At 35.0% G+C, this 16854-nt stretch overlaps 2 protein-coding genes across 2 annotated transcripts in view; both read right to left on the bottom strand.

Moving 5' to 3' along the window:
* The window catches only part of LOC107680187 (gastrula zinc finger protein XlCGF57.1-like), a 964523-nt gene that overhangs the window by 910466 nt on the left and 37203 nt on the right, over positions 1-16854 (bottom strand). The gene's annotated exons all lie outside the window — the stretch shown is intronic.
* The window catches only part of LOC107680181 (E3 ubiquitin-protein ligase rnf213-alpha-like), a 100144-nt gene that overhangs the window by 63305 nt on the left and 19985 nt on the right, over positions 1-16854 (bottom strand). Inside the window, exons 9-18 of the mRNA XM_016475966.1 lie at positions 14422-14628; positions 12930-13122; positions 12742-12797; positions 11233-11377; positions 10970-11122; positions 10783-10881; positions 6962-7084; positions 577-769; positions 275-448; positions 43-195 (exon numbers count right to left, since the gene is read on the bottom strand). Coding sequence (XP_016331452.1) covers positions 43-195; positions 275-448; positions 577-769; positions 6962-7084; positions 10783-10881; positions 10970-11122; positions 11233-11377; positions 12742-12797; positions 12930-13122; positions 14422-14628 — 1496 coding nt within the window. The remainder of the gene's footprint in view (positions 1-42; positions 196-274; positions 449-576; positions 770-6961; positions 7085-10782; positions 10882-10969; positions 11123-11232; positions 11378-12741; positions 12798-12929; positions 13123-14421; positions 14629-16854) is intronic.

Raw genomic sequence — 16854 nt, forward strand, 5'->3', positions numbered from 1 at the left:
AAGCAATCTTTTATTGTCAGCTGTTCAAAATAAAGCTTATACCCCTCGGATGCTTCTGTAGATTGCGGCACACTGTAATGAGAGCATCCACCAGTGATTTCTCATGATATATAGCCTTCACCTCCTCTTGTCTACATTCAAGAAGCCTGTTCATGGCTTTGGTGTCCCTGTATTGTTCATTGTCACAAAAACAATCTGGAAGAAACAGTAAGGTCATGACTCCTCAAATTACAGTATGTAAAAGGAAGACATTTTATATATAAAAGTATTTTACCTAAATTAAGCAAGTCAAAGAAAGCACTCTTGTTTTCCAGGATGTGGTTGAGTAGCTTAATTTTTATTTTTCCTGATACAAGTTGGTTTAAAATATTTGTGAATGATGATATTGCCATGGTAAATTTCTCTTTAGCTTCTTCAGAAAGCTGACTGATCAGGTTTTCATCAGCACCTACAGAGTACAAAAAAGTGCATATGCTTAAACATTATATATACTTCTTTAAAAACCCATTCTGTCTCAGAGTGATGAGATTTAACATAGGATTGCTTTGCACAATGCAGAGGGAATCCATATAATACCATGAAGCTGAAAGATATTCTTAGCTGCTGTCCAGCCCAGAAGATGTTTGAGAAGCACTTGCTCATCCTTCAGATAGGTTCCTTTGTCATCTCTTGGCCAGGACTTCAGAATGATGGTGGATACAAGCGGTTTCAATTTCCAGTTTATGCGGAGTTTGTCGAATCTCTCAAAAAGTTGCCACTCAGATTTAGCCTGTTAAAAAAATCTGTACAGTAAGTGTCTGCTTTCATGCTATCCATCTTATTAAAAGGCATAGAACTTTGGCAAAATAATGTGAAATCCATACAGACCATTGATTAATGTATTTCTCAAACACTGCAAACTACACCATATCCATTTCCATCTCAATGGATTAATAATTTTGTAAATAGATAGAATGTGGAATATATTCATTAATCTTGATTAAATATAATAACTAGAATGATATCATAAGAAATTATTCTATTATCTACTATTATATATTTGACTGTGTGTGAGAGGACGGTAGTGTGCTTAGAACCTAACTATTTAAAACTGGTTGGAACACACTCTTATAAGGACCCTAAATACAGGGGCAAGAAATAAGGGCATGACATGTTCAGAGAATGTAATTGATTATCCTTCAGGAGCTCATATATGCTAAAGACTCCATGTCTAAAAATACAGAGGCAGAAAGAAAGACATGGATGGAATCCATTGAACAGTCTCAAGGCGTATATGTCAGGTTTGTAGTAAAGATGAAGCGAGGACTCAAATGCAGAATTTGCAATGGGCTTTATTAAATAATAAGATAAAAAACTTAAATAAAAAAACAACACCCCAAGGGGGAAAACTAAACTGCAGGGCAAAACAAGAGAACATTAGACGATGGACTAGCACAGGACAGAAAACATTAGGAGAATAAATTGGGAACCAAATAAGGAGGGTAATGAAGGGGTAACAGGTGGAACAACGAAAGCAATAATCGGGTAACAAGATGGGCGGGGTTACACAATAGACATGGGAGCACATGGCACATAGAAACAAAACAAAGCCATGTGCTCACACAGAACATAACAGCAATGAAAACTCGCGAGACGCATACTACACCAAACACGACAAAGCAATTCAAGGAAGACACGAGACAAGAGCGCACGGTAGAGGTAAAATTCTATTTCACGGTATGACTAATTTTATTTCATGTTAACGATATATTTCACGATACAGTTACTTATATATGTAGTTATTTTTTAAATCAGCAAAAAGGCTTTATATAATAAATAAACTCAAATACTTTAGAAATGAAACCTTGTTTGATTTTTTTTTTTATTTGGTCAATTGTTTTTACAGTAAAAACACACTCAACTTTTAGATTAACTGCCCCCAACTGACTGATATTAAATGCAACATGAAGGTGCAATTTAACTTTAAATAAGGCGTTTCTGAATTATTTTTTAAATCTCATGTTATTGTTTTACTTCAATCAGTTTATAAGATCTAAATATTTTACATTGAAATATTCTATTCATAATAAGTTACATGTACTTCCTTTTAATTTTGCAGGATACTATTAACACTAGCTGTTATATATTGTTTAACTTTGTTCATAGTATCTGCTTATTATACTGCATTTTTAAGGGGTTTGTCTTGCTCTTTGTGATATCTGGCAACCATTCACCTTTAATCAAGAGAGGAAAGAGTACAATTGTGACTAGAAGAAGAGCAGCAGCATGCAAACTGAACATAAGCTAACAGCTACTGTTAGTACTGACTTAGTAGTTTAAATTACAAGGACACAAATAATCAGTGAGGAACTCATAGCTCAACAATAAACCATGAGAAAATATGCTCAAGTATGTAAACTTGCAGCAAAAAACAATAATATTGTTATTTTTAATTTGATCATTCATAATTATTAATTATTATTAGTCTTTTTTTTTTCTGCAGCTGTTACCTGGATGGGATGAATTTTTATTATTTATGTTTGTATTTTTTTTATTATTAATTTGCTTAAATTACGACTACATTATTATGTAATTATTTGTCCCATTTTTATCTTAATAATTTAGCATTTTTAAAACTTTTCTAAATGGCAAATTGTATATGACATTATGATTATTTATTATGTCTATATTTATGATTAATATAAATGATAAATTAATATATAGGGTCTAACATTCATTATAATCTATTAATTCATCTGTCTAATCATGTCTAAAAAATATAATAATTATGTTTACCAAGCTCTGATAATGTATGGAATATTATATTAACAGACAATCCGTGTATCATTCATTTTTTATTTAATATTGAAAGTATCAAAATGGAAAGGAAAAAAAAAAACGGCTCCATTTTCATTTTTTTCCAAAAAACAAGAATTCAGCTTAAATTTTCGTTTTTCGTTCATGGGTGGAAAAATGAATAAACAGCTTGAATATTCGATTTCTACACGTGGGTGGGAATTAAACGCCCCTTTCTGCTGATTGGTCAGCCGAAGATCAAACCGTGCCATCATCAGTTCTTCTGCAGTTTTCATGCAGCAGAATAATAGTCCTCCACTGCTGCAGGTGTACGGATTCTTAACGCATTTATTGCAACTACATTTCATCTTTTTTCATCAAATGGACTAATGAATAGTCCGTACCGGGCCAGAGTCTAGACAGGGCTTTCTTCTGTGTAGATATAAATTATATTCTTTGCATCAGCTGGGCATGGCAGGGTATGATATGACAGCTGTCATAGCCTACCCTGCGATATAAATTCTATTCTTTGCATCAGCTGGGCATGGCAGGGTATGATATGACGGCTGTCATAGCCTACCCTGCTCACCCAGTGAGTCTGTTTGTTTAATACAGTAATTCATTCATTCATTCATTCATTTCAAAATAAAATTTTAAACACTAGGGCAAAAAGGAAAGTATAATAAATTGGCTTGGGTATATATAGGCCTATAATGTTCACGCAAGAACTGTCATTCTGACAACAGAACAACAGATATTAAATAGCCAACTGTTAAGAGTTTTATAATGTAGACTTGTGTTTTATTAAAATTGATTATAATTGCTATCTCAAAAGGATATGCACTTGTGCACGGCGTGAGCTTCTGCGCACTCGCACAGGACTGCAACGCAAGATTTTCATAAAATATAATAACTTGCCATTTCGGTTTGTTTCTCACCAAACCCACAGTATACCTTCAGAATGCTTGGAATATACACCATGAGATGCATAGGATTATTTTACGACAAATATGCATCCGCTTAAAAAAAAAAATTTAATTGGCAAGTGCGAGCAGGACATTTTTTTGTGTTAATTAAGTAATAAGCCTTTAGAACAACATTAAGGTGAGTAGTCACTCTAGTTCACACAGTTCCAATACATTGCGAAGAGTTAAATAAACGCAATAAGCGACTACAGTCAAGCGCAGACCAGTATTGAAGTGCACAGGAAATAAGCAGCAGTCATGTTTAAAGCAGTTTGAATATGCAGTTTAAATTAATATTGTGTACTGATTGATGTTCACTTGGATTTTTTCCCCATCGAGGGGAAATAACTTTAACTCTGTCATTTATAGTCGTATGGTAAAATGTATATTTTTATTTGTGTAACATTACTGTAGGAGGCCAACCAGTTGGAGTGGAAAAGGAAATGACGTCCTGTACAAAATGTTGGTGCAATAATCAAAAATTGGTGGTTTGTTGGAAGTTGAAAAAAAAATATTTACAGTGCAAGAGAAAACAAAAATAAATAAAAACTGTACAAAAAGAAAACAAAACGGCAACAATGTGCTTAATTTGGCTAAACCAAATGGCCCAAGTATGCAACACTGCTCAATCCACAATCAGTACCAAAGACAAAAACAAAGACTGACTCCCTCTCAGCCAGCAAGCCTATTTATAGGCTGATGCCCCTCCTACAGGGCATACCAACTGGGGAGAAAACAAACAAAAAAGGTTTGTAACAAGCAAATTCAATAATATAAACACCCAACACAACCAGACTTAAACCTTCCAAACAAGTAAAACAACAACCATTAACAGAAGAAAGTTTAACAACAAATTAAATAGAAAACTAACTGTTCCTAATTTCTCCCCCCTCTGACATCACAACAAAATGGCAGCTTCCACAGGAAGTGACGTGGCGCTTGTTTTAAAAACCAGTTGGACCTAGATTAAGGGTTTAATTGTACAGAGTGTGAACCTGGAAGTTCAACTGCAACAAGAAAAATACATGTAATTATCACATGAAATATTGTGTGTCCAGACATTTTGTTCTTTTTTAGAAAAATTGTGATTTAAGGAAAACTATAAAGAGTTGAAAACTAGAACAAAAAACACAGCAGTAACAAACTTAGACTAAACAAAACAAAAACTCCATACCACCTTCCTGATGTGTACACAGATGTTAATTTGCCAGCAATGCTCAGTACAAGTGAAATGGGTGTGTTGTAAGTCCAAGTTTATAGAGTCAACCTGTGACAGTTACGTTCAAAATAACTACAAAATGTCATGCCTTTGAAAAATAAAGAGAACAACAGAATGCGCTTCTTTAGCACGTCTCGGTCTCCTTGAGCATCTTTCCGGCGCATGCCACAAACATGAACCACAGCGAATACTCGTCTTATAAAAGGCTTCATTTAGATTATTTGACGTTAAATGCATCATATAAGTCACTTTGGAATAAATCACAGTAGGCCTATGTATCATGATAAAAAAGCGACTTTACAGTCTGGAAATGCTTTAGGCTATAGCTAATTATTTCTCGGACCCCCTATCACTTTAAGAACCGCTGGTCTACACAGAAGAAAGCCTTGTCTAGACTCTGCTCCGTTACAAGTTGTGTCGAGCTATTCATTAGTCTGTTTGTTTGATGAAAAGAGATTAAATGTAGTTGCAATAAATGCGTTAAGAATCCGTACACCTGCAGCAGTGGAGGACTATTATTCTGCTGCGTGAAAACTGCAGAAGAACTGATGACGGCACGGTTTGATCTTCAGCTGACCAATCAGCAGAAAGGGGCGTTTAATTCCCGCCCACATGTAGAAATCGAATATTCAAGCTGTTTATTAATTTTTCTACCCCTGAACGAAAAACGAAAATTTAAGCTGAATTCTCGTTTTTAGTTTTTTGGAAAAAAAAAAAAATGAAAAAGGAGCCGTTTTTTCATTTTTCTACTTTCAATATTAAATCAAAAAAGGAATGATACACGGATTCAGGTGGCAACCCTAACTGACACGCTGCTCAGCCTTTCATATTGACCTCTCACTGTGTGCGTGCAAAACTGGATTCTGGAGTTGTCTTTGCAAACATAACTCGGCTTTGTTACTTTGCTAATAAAGTCCATTTTCTGGCTTCCAAACCTCCACGACTTTAAGAGCAATTTTTTTCCAACAAGTAAGTTTCCACAACAAATTCAGCAACAGCTCCACTGTGGTGATATTAGATTCTTTTTAGTTAAGGCTCAGCAGTGTTTTCTGTAACCGTGAGAATGTCACTCCAGCATTTTCTTTGATTGGCTCATTTAAGGTTGCTAAGGTTGTTTGCTAACGGTGTTTCACAGTGATAGACAGAAGCATTGGGTGAAGTGGTCATACCCGTGCTTTATCATAAATAAAACACAGCTATTGACTAATCAGCATTAAGGACTGGAACTAACCATTTTGTAAGGCTAAGAAAATGATGACAACATTTTCATTACAGACTTACGTTACATTCAGGTCATAGGACGGGTATGCGTCGTGATACTCTCCAAAACGGTGATATAGGGTGATGCAGTGGAGACTAATTTTTGAATAAAGTCGTTATTTTTGTTTTCTTTGCGAACAAAAAGTATTCTCGTAGCTTTGTAAAATTACGATTGAACCACTGATGTCACATGGACCATTTTAACGATGTCCTTACTACGTTTCTGTGCATTGGTCGTGGTAGTTCCCTTGCTGTCTATGCAGGGTTAGAAAACTCTCGGATTTCATCAGAAATATCTTAATTTCTGTTCCGAAGATGGAACGACGTGAGAGTGAGTAATTAATGACAGAATTTTCATTTTTGGGTGAACTATCCCTTTAATGTTTTGCTTTAACTGACTATGTACAGTATCAAAAAAAAGCTAAAAAGGTAAACGTTGGTAACTACAAGGCTATTTTAAATATCATTTGCAGTTTCCTAGGTTTGACATCTCAAATTATTTGGACAATTTGCGGAACAATTTTTGTCAGAAATGACCTGAGATATTAATGACTGGTAAAACATCCATGCAAGGGTTCAAGCTGAATTCAAACTAAATTCTGCTAGAACGAAAAGGAGAAACCTTTAAACTGGATTATGTTTTGGACCTCATCTCATTTTATTAAATGTTCTAATGTACAGTATGTGTGTATAATGCTATATGACTCATGTTGTCAGTGAGAACAAAGTGAAAGACCTTTACCTGACATTTTGCAGCAACAGCCTGGAGAGCACACTTCTCCACGCTACCCACCAAAAAAGGCTTGGAGACATTAAGTTCCTCAACCTTTGAACAATAAACCTGGATTTGGTCCAGAGGATCTTCCTAATAAGAGTAAAAAATTGTTTTGTATATTTACAAATACAGAACAACAAACATTGACCTGGACAACTGCCCTCACTGACACACGTTTCATTGTTAAATGTCACATTTATTTCCGTTCAACCAGATGCAAATCTCAGTTGCTTAAGATGCTTTGTCTCAGTCATTTCAGTAGATTTGAAATGTACTGGAAGGCAAAATCCTGTGGTTTGATGGCACTTGTATGAACTTCTATTAAGCAACAAAGAAATGCACTGAGCTGAGCTAGAACAGACTAGACACTAGGGTTGGGAACAGGGCCGTCACTAGTGAGGAGAAAGGTGGTGACAATTCTAAGGGACCACAGTGTTGGTTTTATCATTTGCACGTGTTGCAAGATGAAAGTTTATCATTTGCAAGTTTGTCATTTGCACATGTCGTTAAGCCTTGGCAATTTAAAACCATTCAAGCCCAAGATGCTGCAAATTACCTTAATTCAGCGTGCACACAGAGAGCTACATCTCTCAGCCTGCGAACACCGCAATGAGTTCTTTTTTGCATCATATTGCGCTTGAATGGACAAATACATACAAATTTACACCAAAATCTTGGTGAGTATCCTCGAAAACTGTCAGTGACCACTCCTAATTTACTAGCTGCTATCGGTGTCCTATATGTCATTCCGAGAAAAAACAGAGAGAAAATCACTGCTCTATAACTTTTGTAGCTTTAACAAGGATTAAACGATATTTAATTTATACAGTGAAGAAGACTATGCAAAGCTATTTTGCATATTTGTTCTATTTATGCTATTTAACCCTAAAATGTGTGACATATACTGAGGGATACAAACATCTGAGAAGCTGTGGGGAGAATCAGTGAAAGTGTAGGTCTTATTTCTTGGTTTCATTTTGAAAGGGTGTTTGTTGTATATTTATTGTTGAATATTTAGATGTGGTGACTTTGTTTCTACATTCTTTGTTTAGCTCACAGGAAGCATTTAATAACTGCATGGCCGTCTGTAGTGGGAAATTTACTCACCCTCCAATAAAAGTTGATCTAGTTCACATATGGACAGTCGTGGCCTAATGGTTAGAGTCGGACTTGTAACCCAAAAAGTTGCGGGTTTGAGTCTCAGGTCTGGCAGGGATTGTAGGTGGGGGGAGTGAATAACCAGTACTCTCTTCCACCTTCAATACCATGACTGAGGTGAGACCCCTGAGCAAGGCACTGAACTCCCCACTGCTCCCTGGGCGCCGCAGCAATATAACTGCCCACTGCTCCTGGTGTGTTTGTGTTCACTGCTGTGTGTGTGCACTTAAATGCAGAGCACAAATTCTGAGTATGGGTCGCCAAACGTCACTTCACTTCATATTTACACATGTTGGAAGGCTTAAAAAGCTGTTGTTCAGCATTAGGTTTACATTGAAATTTTATTAATTAAATGCTTACATTTTTCGTAATCGGTCTCTAAATGTTTGTATCTCAGGGGATACATCACCCTTTTAGGGGTATAAATTAAGATATAAAAACATACTGTATATTTAGAATCTGTGATTTTGTGGCTTGTGTTTAAGAAAATCAAATCTCTTGTAATCTTGACAAAACACATGGTTGGAAAGGTTCCATATTTGGTAACTGTTTTGTAATCGAAATGATTGATTTGTGACAGAAAACTGCGTTTAAAAAAAAAAAAATCAATAGAGTTTGGGTGCCACCCAGTGGTTATTTGTGGCATAGTGTCCAAACAAAATCTCACAGGAAGCACAATTTTGTGATATCAGCTTCAAATTTGGAACATAACTTGATTAGACATATGGCTTTGATTTTATAGCAATTTTAGAGTGCAAAATTGTATAAAATATTTATTTAAAAGAAAAAAATATTATACTACATTATCTTTACTGTAAACAAACTTCTATAACTTTTTTTAATACTTTGTTTAAATGCTTTCACTTCAGCAATAATCTGCTATATGTCTTCTTTAAAAAGAGACCAACCTTAGGTCTGTATTCCAAATCATTCAGGAATTACAACCATGTTGTATCAAGCATTTATAAACAAGAGTCAAGTTTCGAAAGAAAAATCAAGAAATTGTATTTAGTCCCAATAAGATGAAAAATAGCAATAAATCAGTTTTCTGATGTCTCTTTATGGTTTTGCCCTTGACAAATTTAAGGTTTGATTCTGTTTGTAATTTTGAGGTAGCACCCCATCCCTAATAATCAGTCCTATATACTAAATAGAGTGCATTTGAAAATAAATGGCATTTGAAATGTGCAAAAGAAAATATCAAAATCAATACTGGTCATTGTATAATACTAAACAGGAGAAGAAAACCTTATTTTAATATCAATAATTCTATTGATTTACATCTGACAAGCCTTGAGTATACAAACTGATAAATATTTATATTTCATTTTATTATTAATATATATATATTATTTGAGTATGGGTCGCCAAACGTCACTTCACTTCATATTTACACATGTTGGAAGGCTTAAAAAGCTGTTGTTCAGCATTAGGTTTACATTGAAATTTTATTAATTAAATGCTTACATTTTTCGTAATCGGTCTCTAAATGTTTGTATCTCAGGGGATACATCACCCTTTTAGGGGTATAAATTAAGATATAAAAACATACTGTATATTTAGAATCTGTGATTTTGTGGCTTGTGTTTAAGAAAATCAAATCTCTTGTAATCTTGACAAAACACATGGTTGGAAAGGTTCCATATTTGGTAACTGTTTTGTAATCGAAATGATTGATTTGTGACAGAAAACTGCGTTTAAAAAAAAAAAAATCAATAGAGTTTGGGTGCCACCCAGTGGTTATTTTTGGCATAGTGTCCAAACAAAATCTCACAGGAAGAACAATTTTGTGATATCAGCTTCAAATTTGGAACATAACTTGATTAGACATATGGCTTTGATTTTATAGCAATTTTAGAGTGCAACATTTTATAAAATATTTATTTAAAAGAAAAAAAAAAGAGTATACTACATTATCTTTACTGTAAACTTAAACTTCTATAACTTTTTTTAATACTTTGTTTAAATGCTTTCACTTCAGCAATAATCTGCTATGTGTCTTCTTTAAAAAGAGACCAACCTTAGGTCTGTATTCCAAATCATTCAGGAATTACAACCATGTTGTATCAAGCATTTATAAACAAGAGTCAAGTTTCGAAAGAAAAATCAAGAAATTGTATTTAGTCCCAATAAGATGAAAAATAGCAATAAATCAGTTTTCTGATGTCTCTTTATGGTTTTGCCCTTGACAAATTTAAGGTTTGATTCTGTTTGTAATTTTGAGGTAGCACCCCATCCCTAATAATCAGTCCTATATACTAAATAGAGTGCATTTGAAAATAAATGGCATTTGAAATGTGCAAAAGAAAATATCAAAATCAATACTGGTCATTGTATAATACTAAACAGGAGAAGAAAACCTTATTTTAATATCAATAATTCTATTGATTTACATCTGACAAGCCTTGAGTATACAAACTGATAAATATTTATATTTCATTTTATTATTAATATATATATATTATTTATTTTTATTTTTTTTTGCCTGACTCATTAAAAAGAGTCATTAGCGCAGTATTCCAGGCACAGAATAGAGGAACGTAGATACTAAACAATGTTAACTGAACCAAAAGTCATGGAACTTGATTATTAATATTTTGAGACATACTCTGGAATTTTGTTATCAATACCTTTTGATACTTTCCCTCAAAGTCCCATGTAAAAGTCTCTCTCCATTCTTTAGTAAAGTCCTTACTCATGAATTGAATGGATACAATGTTATTCCACATCTGTAAAGCAGAACAAACCAAATTATTATAATAAAGTATACAGGTATAGATGATGGTCAGTTTAAATAAACATACTTGTACTGCATACCTCAATCTCTCTAGTGAAGTTGGCAGCCGTTTGATAACTTGTGTTTATAAGTATGCCTTGGAAGGTTTGTCCAATCCATCTTCTGACAGTTTGCTTGGCATAACGGAGTAACTCACGAGTCTTCTCAGAGAAAGTGTCTGTTTGTTGTGTTGTCTTTGGGTTGAACAAATGTCAGGCATATTGCGTCATTGTCTTCTGAACATCTAACGGCTTTAATCAGTTATTATTTGAAACAAAGATATTATGATCTCAGAATGGAATACCTGGGCAAATCCTGACACAGCAGCCACAAGGTTCATGCAAGCAACAGGAATATCAGTAAACGCATGACTGACTCTTTTGCAGATCATCTCTAGAAGTTTGCAAGCTGCTTGAATGCACTGAATGCCATAATCCTCATTCAGACAGCTATAAAAAAATAATGAAAGCTTGTTAACCAGTGCATATTGATAGGGCTATTGGGTTTTTTATTTGATTTTCTTAATTTTGTATTAGGGGTCCTGATAATATTTTAATATAATTTAATATCAAAAAAATTTAGCACATATCATCTAGAAACCCTCTTGAGAAAATGTTTTGCATATACATGCCAATGAAAAGGAAGTGGCCTTTTCATCATATACAGTATAACTGATGATATTGGAATCAACTTGAACTTATATTTTATCTTTATCTTTGCCCCAAGCCTTTGTTAATTTCTAACACTGACTGGAAGTAACTTCAACCAGAGTTTGCCATTTTACCCAGTACTGGAAAAAATTGCAATAAAACAGTTTTCACCTAAAAGATGATAACTGGACACCACTCAATGAATTAAAACATGCAACATAGGGCTAGTTTTTGTCATATTTTGCTGTTTTGTAATGTGTAAGTTTATGTGTTTGTCTTGTTCTGATCCTTTTTTAAATTGTTAGATGGAGCTATTTCGAAGGGAAACAACATATGGGTGATTAGCTCTGCCCAATTTCATGTTGTATTACTGGGCAGCTAATATTAATAAAATTCATATTTGGCATAACTCTGCTGGTATGGATTGGCGTAGGGTAGAGGCACACTTCTGTTCTTCTTCTAAATGCACAGATGTAACTTGTAGTAGGTCTTTTCTGGCTCCTGCTGATCGTACATGTTTTTTTTCTATCCAAAGGTGAGTGATTATTGCTCGTCATTCTTTCACACTCTTTTGAGCATTTTTAATATTTCTCCTAAACCTTGCTTCTTCATTGCTTCCAAACCCTTTTTTTTTTATTTGCACCATGGCGCAGTTTTAATAGGTATAAAATTCCACGGCATACCACTAAACACTAAAATATAGCAAAATTGCACAAACATGCATTGCTTCAAATGGCATATTAAAACTGGATATTATATTAAAAGTAGTATTCACATTTAATAGGAAACTTGAGCTAAAGTCTGGTAGGAACACAAGGTCATAGGTAGCTTTATGTTGTTAGTGATGATAAAACAGAATTACATATCATCGATGTTGGGCGGAAACCTCTTTTGCCCAAAATGTAAATGTTTTTTATTTATTTATTTTTATTCTCCTCCACTGGGTGTGGGTGTGAGTTAAGTAAAAAAAAAATTGGAACGTACATTGACTCATTTATTGGGTCTACCTAATCATGTTATGTGACAAAAACACAGCTATCATCTGAATTGCTTATCATTTCATAATGCATACTCATTCACACGGGGGTCACGGTTTGGCTAAAATATTTTGGCAAGCAACAAATAAACAAAATATTATTTTGATTTTAGTAAAAGAACTTTACCTGTATCTTTGTTCAAGCAAGTGAAGCTGAATGTGTTCCAGAATCTTCAAAACGCTCTGGGATAACATAACAGTCAAATATACAGGGTTCAGACTGCTATATTTTTCTAAGTTATATTACATGGTAATTTAATTTGTTCCAATTTAAATATATGTATGACTTTCTTCTTCTGATAGCTTGACACTCACTGTTGAAGTGCTGTTTGAGATTTCTGTGGGGCATTTCATGGTGAAAAGCTGCAGGATGTCCAGGAGCTCTGCATGGATGAAGGAGTCACACTCGACCAACTCATCTAAAGTCATCAAGTACATCCAAGACCGCGCCAGCAGTCTGTCCACCTCCACCAAGTGTGCATGTGCCTTCATGAGATCCAACATTGCCCTAAAATAGAGGGATTAAACAATGACAAGTCAAAAATCAGAAAAAACATTTTTCATGTTACTTTAAACTGAAAAGGTGGGTTCAAAGGTTTGATGATATCTACAAGAAAATGTAAAATTAAAACCCCAGGGGCCAGCTGCACCAGCTAGATGTAAAAAAAGCTGGGTGTAAGCCCTACGCGGGGCTTTGCAACGTCCAGCTTTACGATAAACATTTACACTTGTTGCACCAACTGAAACTATGATCAGGCGCAACTACGCCAGGCGTAGACAATGCGCGTCCACGCCGACACATTCTCCCGCAGTTATAGATATAGCTGAGACGACGTTCACGCCGCAATGGCTACAACTAACTACTAATAGGCCTATAGAACTGAATTGCTCAAGACATAACAAGTGAAGCCACTGCACCATGATTTCATTGAGTAAACATTTCCTAACAAGTCCGCGTTTTTATATCTGAAGTCTCCCTGCATTCCCATGACAGATTTCATCAAGGTTAAGTAAAATATAATAAATGTAATACAATGCTTCTCTCGAAAAGTTATTTTTTTTATAGCTGACTATCAAGTTTATGTACAATGAATGTCTTTCCTGAGGTAAATGTGACTTTGCGTGACATTTTGTGTTTTACTGGCGTCTTTCTGTGGCTGAAAAAACACGTTTATAGTTTGTGATAAAATTGACAGAATTTGAAAACTGATAATTTATTTCTGATTAAAAGTAACAAAGCACAAAACTTATTGCGATTATTAGATGGCGGGCACGCTACAAATACTGAATGGATAAAGACATGAAATATTTCCAGGCATTTACACTGTCGTTCTAAGCAAGATGTCAAATGGAGTTTCTTTTAATAATCCCAGTTCATATGCAATATTTTACTGCATAATTATAACATGCTGTACAGCAATATATTTTGTATTCAATTACTGTCGACAGTGTGGTAGGCTGTAGTCTACATCGAGCTTCGCGATTGATATCGTTTATCCTGCCCGAAAAGACCATAAACATTACAGTTCACGTCTGCAGTAATAATTAACTAACAGACATGAATCCTAAAAACGAATAATGTCCGAGCAAATCATGACTTTTCACTTTACACCTACCTCTGACTAGGTGTAAGATTTAGTCTCAGACGTAGCACTACACCGAGATGGTGCAACGGGTATAACTTCTATGCACGACTTAAAGCGCATTTTACATCCAGCCTAGTCTTACAACCGGGTGTACGTCCAGCTGGTGCAACCGGCCCCAGAAGAACATTTGGAAACTGTTTATTACATAGATTATTTCATACCTTCGATTTTTTACATACTCCAATTTGAGTCCCTGCAGGCCAACCCAGCACTTCTCATATTGTGCATTGACTTGATTAAGCACTGGCTGAAATGGTTCTGAAGTGCCTTTGAGAAGGTGTAGCAGTGGAATGACGATGATCCAATTGGACGTGTGCTCTGTTCTCACCCTGTTGATCAGCGCCTCCACCATGTCAGACAATCTGAAGCTGAAGAGGGAATCAAAACTATCAAGACCTCTTCTCCAAAAAAGCTGGACTTAAGCAGGGCTGCCAACTCTCACGCATTCAGCGTGAGACTCATGCAATGAGACTCATGCAACACTTTCCTCACTCTCTAGATGTGAACCGGTGGATCGGAAAGCAGAATCAGAATCCAAATCATAGTCAAAACAGGCAATGTTCAGATAAACAGGAGATTCAGAATTTGATCTTACAATAACAAACACTCAACAGATTCACTACACTCAGAATATCTCTCTGGTACGACACTCTTCAACATATTTCATAGTATTTAAGCAGTGATAAAGGCATTGCATTATAAATATACTTTATTTTAATGAAAATTATAATAATAAGAACTCAGATAAACCGTATATTGCCGTAGTCGTGTGTTTATTAGTCACGTTGAATCAATGAAAGCAGCTGAATCTTCCATTTATCCAACTACCGCTATAGGCATTTTCTGGGTTTCTTCTGCGAGGCGTATTTGGAGTTTCTCTGGCCTTCGGATGGAGTTTTACTACTGATCACAGAACCGTGCTTCACTGAAAGATACGCATGACAATCGCAGCTTCTGTCGAATCGCGATTTCAATTCCATTTCGATTTATCGTGCAGCCCTAATACAAACAATAGCAGAAAACAGTCAATCAGAACGCGAAACACGACGGTACGAAGTCAATGAGTCTCAAAGGCAGAAGACGAGTGTTTGGGGCGGTCCTTATATCTAGGTAAGGTGCAAAGTAGGAGCAATCACCATCTCCAGCTGGTTAACAGAGGCCACACCCATCCCTAGAACACAAACATGTCTACACACACACACGAGCAGAGAGATCAGATGCATACAAAAACAGCTCACAGATGCATATAATATCTCAAGGTCATAACAACAAGAAGATAAGGAATTATAAAAGTCTAAAGATATAGCCTACACCAAGATATATTTATATATGACTAAATGAATACAACAGTTTGATAATAATTGTTTAAATCAATATAATAATTGACTGACCCGAGGTATGTATCTGGATGATTGAGTAATATATATAAATACTGTGACCAGGGTTGGAAATTAATCGTTGTACCCACCAGCCACAGTGACTGGTGAATGGAAAATTACATTAGCCTAAATATTTTAGTAGGCAAAAAATTGCAAAAACACAATCACACAAAACTTTGGTTTCACAGTAAGAGTAAATAAGTTTGTGTGTGTGTGTGTTTAAAGCAGTGTATGGAACAACCTCTCTTATATATTGTATATACACAATACACTATAGCCTGTGTTCAAAATAACTGTATGATGGGTGTTTAAAATATTTGGAATTTCCATTCTTAAACAAACATGACCGTGCCTGAATGCACACCTGATATGGTGTCCAGTTCATTTGAAATGCTTACAAATATCAGAAGAAAAAAAAAAGATCGTATAGCCTTGGTCTATTTACTAAATTGTCACATTGAGAAGTTAATTTAGTTCTGGCATGAAAACTCTGAGAGTTTAGCATGGTAATATTAATGGCAATGATAATGTGTTTGGTCTTGGCGGAATAGATCTGGGGTCTCATTTATAAAATATGGAATTTACAACGCCTCATCTGCATATCAATTCCATGCATATTCCCATCCACGTGACACCATGTTTAATGCAGTTAAGGGTACAATATGTTAGGAAAATATGAGATACGGACTATAATGCCAAATGTGCTATACACATTAATTTTTATTGCTAAAAACCACCCAGTATCCTTGATATGTTTTAGAATAAATATATCAAAATATCCATAAAAACAAAACTGTTTAACATAGTTCTCAGATAAATATTTTACAATAAAGTTGACCTCTTTTTTTTCCACTGGCCAAATAGTATTTAAATTGTTTTAAACAATTAAATCAAATTAAATTTATGCAGTTTTTGCTGATAAGGTGACATCTTATAGCTATTTTTAGTGGAAATCTGTTGGATTCAGTGGTCGAACAGTCCATTCTCCGGTTTGAATAGGTTCAATACAACTGCAGCTGCACGGAGGTGTTGATGTCGTGTGAAGGCATCTCCACAACATTATGAAAAATAACACTGTATTTGAAGGATACAACTGGAAGAAAACTGTAAGGCCCAATCCCAATTCTATTTTATACACCTTCCAAATAAAATTGGCAAATAAAATCAACAACTGTAAAACAAAGCAACTGCATAATTTATTCATGCCGCAATGCA

The sequence above is a fragment of the Sinocyclocheilus anshuiensis genome, unplaced genomic scaffold (assembly GCF_001515605.1).
Source record: "Sinocyclocheilus anshuiensis isolate Anshui unplaced genomic scaffold, SAMN03320099.WGS_v1.1 scaffold492, whole genome shotgun sequence".
NCBI classification, from domain to species: Eukaryota; Metazoa; Chordata; class Actinopteri; order Cypriniformes; family Cyprinidae; genus Sinocyclocheilus; species Sinocyclocheilus anshuiensis.